This window comes from Calidris pugnax, unplaced genomic scaffold (assembly GCF_001431845.1).
Source record: "Calidris pugnax isolate Ruff unplaced genomic scaffold, ASM143184v1 scaffold32, whole genome shotgun sequence".
Taxonomy (NCBI): Eukaryota; Metazoa; Chordata; class Aves; order Charadriiformes; family Scolopacidae; genus Calidris; species Calidris pugnax.
This window is the reverse complement of record NW_015090783.1, coordinates 1,265,122-1,272,603: the sequence shown is the minus strand read 5'-3', so window position 1 is coordinate 1,272,603 and position 7,482 is coordinate 1,265,122. Positions and strand designations below refer to the sequence as shown.

Sequence of the window (7,482 nt, the reverse complement as noted above, 5' to 3'; positions counted from 1 at the left end):
TTCCGCCGAGACAGGGAATTCCATTCCAGGCTCAGGCTGGATGGCAGCACCCGGCCCGTGCAGCCTCTCGGCTGCTTTTCGGGAACACCTGCGGTGCCTGGGTCTGCAGGACTTCCCCTGCGGCCTTGGCAGCTGGGTAGAGGGCCAGGGGGGCACAACGGTGGGACATTGTGGGGGGTCTATGGTCTGTAGGGCTGTCACTGCCTCTCCTCTCTCCCTCTCCACAGAACAAGTCCCGTTTCGATGCACACAGGAGTCCCCGCAGAGGACGGCCGGGGCCGGGGACAGACCCAGCCGGGCGGGAGGAGACTGTGCCACTGGGTGAGGAGAGCCCCGAGGCTCTGATTGAGCTGCTGTGTGACCCACACAGCCCCTGGGCCCTGCCGCCGGGCTGCAGCCCCCAGGACCAGCGCCTGCGGGAGATGGCTGTGCTGGCACCCGAGCTCGTCCGTGGCTCCAACGTCTTCCAACTCTTCAGGTCCCTGCGGATCGTTAACAAAGGAGTAAGTGCAGCTGCTGGTGCTGGTAAAGCTACCCATCTCCAGGCCAGGAAACCATGGCTCCATGTTGGGAGGGAAAACATCCTGGGAAGATGACACCTTCCCCATCCCAGGGTTGTCCCAGATGCCACTTTATACACACCCCGCCCCCAGTGTGTTGCACTGATCTGTTACACTTATGTCATGTGGATCAACACTGTGTGGCCATGTCACCTTGGCCATGGAGGTGGCTCAGGGATGCGTTGGCCAAACACAACTCTTTGCAGGTGGAGGAGGTCGACGAGGGTCTGTTGCAGTTACATCAGCTGGAGGAGCTCATCCTCAGCACCAACAAGATCAGCGGGATAAACTCAGCCAACCTGCCCCGGACACTGAAGGTGAGTGAGCAAAGCCTTGTGACGGCAGGATGGGGAAGGAGGTCCCATCTGGGAACGCAATCCAAGCCAAACAGCTCGAGGGAGTGCCAGGAACAACTCATTGCAAAGGGTGTTTGTTGTTCCCTCTGTCCCAGGCAGGTCCTGGAGCTCTGCTGCAACGCTGTGGCTGATCTGCAGGACCTGTGCGCTCATCCTCCTCCAGAGCTGCAGCACTTGGGGCTGGGGTACAACAGGCTGTGCAGCCCTTTGCAGGACAAGTACCTCACTGCTACCTTCTGGTAACACCACAGGCTGAACACGGGCTCCTAAAAGGGGGGTGGGCAGATGCAAACAGATGACCTTAAGCCATCAAGGTGGCCCATGTTGAGAAATTACAGCCTTTCAGCAGAGTTGTCTCTTTGCTCTGTGCCCAACGCCGATGCAGAGCCCTCTGTCTCTGCTCACTGTCTTCTGTCCCACTCTTAGAGGGTGTTGTGGTCTGTAGCCAAGGTGTGGAAAGGGAAGATCAGCTGAGGAACAGCCTTGACATCCTGCTTACCAGGTTCCCATGGCCCTGGGCAGCTGCTTTTTTCCATGCCTTTCCCAAAGTCCCTCCTGGGAGTCTGCCCTGGGAAGGATCTAAAGCTTAGGCTGCATCACCAGATGGTGCAGTGGGATGGTTAATGGATGCTAAAGGAACATAGTTTTGAGTTGTGGGGCAGACTGGCAATGGAGCATATGGCTCACGAAGTTGGAACTGGCCTCTTTGAGATTGTACCATTGGATTCCCCAGTTTGACCCAGTTTGTGCTGGGGAAACACAGGTTTTGTTTCTTTTTTTTTAACTCAGGGCAGTAGCTCTCTATCCTCAGAGGAATGCTGTTTGCCCAACCTTCTTCTCTGGGTTCTCTCCTTAGGCCAAATCTTGTCTCCCTTGACCTGAGCTTTAACAACTTCACGGATCTGATGGAGCTGGTCTCCCAACTGTCCAGTCTGCAGAAGCTCCGCGTCCTGGTGCTCCAAGGGAACCCACTGGTCCTCATTCCCACTTACAGAGGCTTCCTCGTGGACAGCCTGCCCAAGCTCTCCTTCCTCGATGACATCCACATAGGACCTGACGAGAGGCTCCAGTTCCATGGTTTGGCAAAGCAGCCAGGTGAGCCTTTGCCTTTGAACCTGTCTGTGCTGACCCGGTGATTCAGTAGGTGGTTTCATTGTGGTTGAAGTAGGAGTCCTCAGGGCAAACTCTGGATCCAGTATTGACTTTCTTCTTGCCTTTTCTCAAAAGAAATCTTTCTCTGTGCCTTTTTATCCCACCAGTACAAGTGGGGTGACAGGCAGAGGACCGTGCAGCAGTGTAATTGCAATCAAGGTAGCTTTAGCCTTAATCAGGTCCAAAGATTGCAGGAACAACCCAATCTCAGCACTGCCTCGCTGTCAGGATTTGCCCCCATCTTTCCTTTCTAGATGCCATCTGGTTTCAGATGACGAGTTTCCCTCTCAAGCAGCTGGAAGAGGAACATCTCCACTGGGGAAGATGCTCACATGTGCTGCACTGCCAGCAGGAAGCAGTGCCACCTCTGCAGCGTGGCACATCCCCGACTGGGATGAGGGCAGGGGCTTGGGGACACCCAGGGGTGGGAAGCTCCTCTTGATGGCCCCTACTCAATGCGTTTATGCGCTGGATCTGCTCTTTGTAGTCTAAAATACTAACCAGGGAGGCAAAGCCATGGAGTCAAGAGATGTTTGCATGGCTTTGGAGTGACCCCGTGTGGCAGTGGCTTGTCACAATGCTAGCACAGGGTGGCAGGAAAGGATGCCAGGTGGTGGGACACGGCAACCTGGAGGCTTCCACTTGCTCTGCACCTTCCTCACTCTGGAAGGAGCATGCTGCAGCCTCATAGCAAGATTGTCTTCCTTCTAGAGCTGATCAGGAATGAAGCACGAGTGGTTGTGAGCATTGGGGAAATCAAGGGAGTCCCTGATCCCAGCACGCAGCAGCAGCTGGAGGTTGGCTCCAAGGCTCCAGTGATCACCTACAGCTACTGTGTGACATATGAGTTTGCAGAAGGCGAGGAGATTGAGGACGGTAGCAGCACTGAGGTTTGTGCTTCACCCAGCTCCTGAAAGCAACAGACAGTGGCAGGTCACAGCAAGGGGGACTTCACCTCCAGGCTGAGGAGTGAGACCATTTGTAATGGCCCTGGTGTGGGTGGCAGCAGTCCTGGGGACAGAATTCTCATGTGGTCACACCTGGTCCCTACTGCCCACATTCCCTGTCCCTCTCAGGGATCCCAGCGCTGCTGTGCATGTGGGAGTGCATTTACAGCCCTTCTCCTGCAGCAGACCCCTGCCCTGGCACTGGTGGCCCTTCTTCCAAAGGCAAGGGTGGTCTGGGGAATGGGATTTAGGAAGCAGCTCTGCCCCCTGGTCCTGCAAATACAACCAGACGTACGCTGCCAGGAGATCTCTCTTTGTTTCAGGTAACAAAAATCCATCAGAGTCCCACAGTGGCCACCCTGGATGTGGACAGCTCTGCTCAGGACACAGGAGAAACAGGAGGCCAACAGGATCCTGCAGCCACAGAGGAGCCCAAGGCCCATTCTGGTAATGAGAAATTACAAATTAATTGATACTGGTCATGTCCCAGGGGCCCTTCCTGTCCTTGGGAAGAAGACGTCTCTCCTCAGAGATTTTTTTTGTGTCCCTGCACAGCAAAGGTATTTGTCACCCCTGGAAAGCCCTGGGAAGACACCATCGACTGCAGCTACAGGAAGGAGCACACTGTCAGGGACTTAGTGGGGTTGAAGTCCTACCTGGCGGCTGGAACCATCGTCTCGGTCATTGAGGAGAAGGTGAGCATGTGGTAGAGCTGGATGAAAGGGGAAAGAGCTGCTGGGAGGCCCAGCAGTGGTATTGTGTTCCCTCTGGGAGGCAGCCTGGGTTCACAGTGACCCTGGGCCTGAGTCCTCGGGTGTCTCTGCAGCACCAGCTCCTCTCTCCGGGCAGGTGCTGTCGTGGCCTGTTCGTGCTGATCCAGAAGAAAATGCAGTCACGAAGGGGAAGGCAGGACGGGGGAAGAACAAGAACCGTGCCAAGGTAGTGTGCTGGGAGAGAATGATGTCCTAATAATATCTGAGTTGCAAAAATAATGATGGGGGAATGAGGGCTGGGTTGGGTTAGCTTGCTGTCTGATAACGGGACCCCAGCCCTCTACTGAGGCTTGTCCCCGTTCTGGTGCCCTGCAGGTTCCCGAGCCCAGGGACAAGCAGAAAAAGAAGAAGAAGGCAAAGCCATGTGAATTCCGCAGTGACCCTCCCATTCGGAGGACCCTGGGCACCCAGCAGGTGACCCTGGAGACCCTCCTGGCCACCGAGGACCTGGTGGCAACTGTATGTGACTTTGGGATTCTGGTCACTGAGCAGCCGCTGCAGCCACCAAGTCTGGAGGAGAAGGTAAGGAGCGTGTCCCAGGGCAGGGCTGCAGGCTGGGGTTCAGCATGTCCTGCCCTGCAGCTGGGCCAGGCATCCCTCCCATCCATCTCCACAAAATGGGGCTGAAATAATCCTGCCTAAGTACCATCCAAAAAATACTGGTATTGTTGTTTAATATTGATGTTAACAGTAAGAACTTCTACTTTTAATGGGCCTACGGAAATAGATGAGTTTATTTTTCCGTTTGAGAATATGAAAGGAAATGCTCGTGCTTCCTCTCAATGCTTTCTGTTCCCTGGATTCTCTTCTCCGAGCAGCCCCACCACTGTGCTCCTGCTTCTCCTCACCCCTTTCCTTTGCCCTTTTAATCCCGGTGGCAGAACCCAGATGGTGAGGGCTGTCAGAGGGCGGAATGCGGGCAGTGAGTTTCAGCACAGCCTAACTGTGGAAACATCTCTCTCCACAGGACAGGAAAAAACAAAAGGACAAGAGCAAAAAACCAAAAGCAGAGAAAAAAAATCAGGCCAGCCGGAAAACCGCGGCGTCTGCCAAAGGTGACGGAGGCTGGAGCTGGCTGGGCAGAGGGTGGTGTGGTGCAAGAGCCGGGCGGCAGCCGCGGGTCCCCGCTGCCCTGCCAGGGCACTTACTCACATCCTGAGCCCCGGGCTGTGAATGCAGCCATTGACTGCGGGTGCTGGGGGGTCAGGCACCCGACACCTTGTTGAATGGGTGTCTGAACACCCACTGAGGGCGGGCTGCCGGCTGTCCCAGGAGCAGCACACACCTACCGGCTCTGGGTGCCAGGGGAGAAGGGCAAAGCACATTTTTGGGTGAGAGAAGTGCTGCCCGCTGTGTTGGCTGCCAAATGTGGCTGGTGGTGTGGGCAGCAGTGGGGAGTACTGTCTGGGATGCACAATAAGGTCCTCATCCATTTCCAACTCGCATCTCAAAGCACTTCGCAGAAGGGGTTATTGTTCCCTCTGGTTTAGAGATGAGATGTGCAGAGAGACTCAGGTGCCCCAGCCAGCCCGTGGCGGGGTTGGGAGCAGATCCTGGTCTGCTGTCACCCATGAAGAGACCACCGGGATCCCTGGTGGATGTCCCCTGCCTCCCTGGTGCAGAGCTCACAGCCTGCTCAGCCAGCGGCGTTGCTTAAACTGCTGGAGAGAAACCGCAGGCTGCCTTTTGCAGGTTTTCCAGCGATCTTGTTTTGACTACAAAAATAGCAGTGCCAGCACATCGGAGGGTAACGCCAGAGCAGGAGGAAGTGGGGGAGGGCAGGGGTAGCAGGGAGATGCTGAAAAGCTGCTCATGGGCCGAGGAGAGCATGGAGCGGGCCAGGCCTCCAAAGGAGCTACCAAAGGAGCCTCGTGTCCCCACTCTGGTATCAGATTTGGTTGCTGGTTTAAGAGAGCAATTAACCTCCTTCTCCAAGAGCTCTGGGGTGCCTTTCTGTGCCCTGTCACCCACGGTGAGGTGCCCGTCTCTGGGGAGGATCTCAGAGCCCTGCAGTCCAGGCTGTGTCTGTGCCTGGTGGCCTGAAGGCCTTCCCAGCTACCTGAAAAGAAGAAAAAAAAACCTTGAATTATTGTTCCCCAGAAGAAGATGTGTATTTGCAATATTTGCTCAGACTGTTGGTGAAGCAGGGAGCTGCTGTCAAACAAACTAAAGTTTTGCAGTGGTTATTTTTTACTTCCTTTCCAGCCCAGTGCCTGTGGTCAGTGTGCGTGCAAGAGGTCTTCTCTTCAGCTTGAGTGAGAACAAACCCTTTCTGCAGGGGGTTGTGTGGCCGGAGATGGTGTTGGCTGCACAGAAAGCTGCTGCTGATGCAGGAAACCCAGAGTTGATTAGACTCTTGTGCTTCGTCTGGTGTCCCCATACACCTGTGAAGGCTGGCCAGCCGCACAGTGAGGCCACTGAGTGCATATTTCAAAAAGATAGGGCCTAAAAATCAGCTGCCCCCACACCCAGTGCTGTCAGTGTCCTGTGGCCTTGTGCTCTGCTGTGACTCGTGACTCACAAGTACACCCCGATGGTGGCTGCGGTGGCAGACCATGGGGGCAGGTGGGCTGCTGGAGCACCGCTGCACGCTGTGTCTGCCAGCCCCGGATGCTCCATGAGTCACCAAAATCATGGTCGTTTGGCACTTGCTCATCACTGGGGGGGTCCCACGCACCACCTTGGGGCTGCAGTAGTGGCTGTGCTCCGGGGCAGGGGGGATGGCTCCCAGCCCTGGCGGGGACTGGCACTCTCACAGCCAGGAGCTGAGGCTGATTTGCATCTCTCAGTCGGCAAATGCACACAAATAATAAGTCCTCTCAGAGGAATTGGGATCCCTTCCAGACAACTGAAAGAGGAAAGGCAGCAAGCTTTGTCCCGAGCAAGCAATTTGCCCGGACATTGAAGGATGTCTTCAGAAGTAGTCTCACGTAGGTCTCATTTTACCCCACTCTTGATTTTCCAGGATCCTTAAAATGATGTATTTCTGCATCTTTCTTCTGTCTTAGGAGTTATGGGAGACCTTAACAAAAAGCAAAATTTCACCCAGATCATTTGCCTGCTTAAAGATGCTTTTCGGGCTTTTTACCTAAAGTCATACTCGAATAGATTTTTTTCCCTTCGAGGCCCGGAAGTGCTTAATGTGATGGGCATTTCCCCCCCGCGCAGTGGGTGATTTCTCTGTCAAGACAGTGACAGATTTACTTCTTTCCACAGGAAAAAGAAAAAACAAAGACACTGCTGAACTGGAGGAGGGTCAAAACCTCCAGCCGGTGCCGCTGACGGTTCAATTCCAGATGCAGCTGCTTCGGTGGCCCTGGGCAGCCAGTAGCCAGAGCCAGGAGAGCGTGGCCACGACAGTGGAGAAGACCCAGTAACACGTCGGTAGGAAAAGAGGGAGTGGGAAATAAAACCCACAGGGACGCTGCGTGGATCCTGCTTCAGCTGAATCGCCGGGGCTGGGAGCTGCCGTGGGGCTGGCGATTGGGCTGCTGCTGAGCTTCTGCAGGAGCTAGTCATGCGGGGTGCAGGGTGGGCGGTGCGGTGTGGGGCTGTGCGGTGTGGGGTGTGCGATGCCGGGGGTGAGGTGTGCGGTGTGGGGTGCACGATGTGGTGGTGTGGTGTGGGGCTGTGCGATGCGGGGGGTGAGGTGTGCGGTGTTGGGTGTGCAATGTGGTGGTGCAGTGTGGGGCTG

General features: G+C 55.5%; 2 protein-coding genes across 2 annotated transcripts in view; both read left to right on the top strand.

Moving 5' to 3' along the window:
* Window positions 1–300: 300 nt before the first annotated feature.
* LRRC43 (leucine rich repeat containing 43) lies at window positions 301–7,228 on the top strand. The gene is made up of 11 exons (XM_014961399.1): window positions 301–503; window positions 767–877; window positions 1,016–1,155; window positions 1,773–2,011; window positions 2,780–2,958; window positions 3,339–3,462; window positions 3,571–3,710; window positions 3,865–3,954; window positions 4,104–4,310; window positions 4,756–4,843; window positions 7,005–7,228. The coding sequence occupies exons 1-11, from the start codon at window positions 423–425 to the stop codon at window positions 7,163–7,165; spliced, it is 1,560 nt and encodes a 519-aa protein (XP_014816885.1). The 5' UTR covers window positions 301–422; the 3' UTR covers window positions 7,166–7,228.
* B3GNT4 (UDP-GlcNAc:betaGal beta-1,3-N-acetylglucosaminyltransferase 4) overlaps window positions 6,817–7,482 on the top strand; it is a 3,183-nt gene continuing 2,517 nt past the window's right edge. Inside the window, exon 1 of the mRNA XM_014960912.1 lies at window positions 6,817–7,172. The gene's annotated coding sequence lies outside the window, so the exon portion shown is untranslated. The remainder of the gene's footprint in view (window positions 7,173–7,482) is intronic.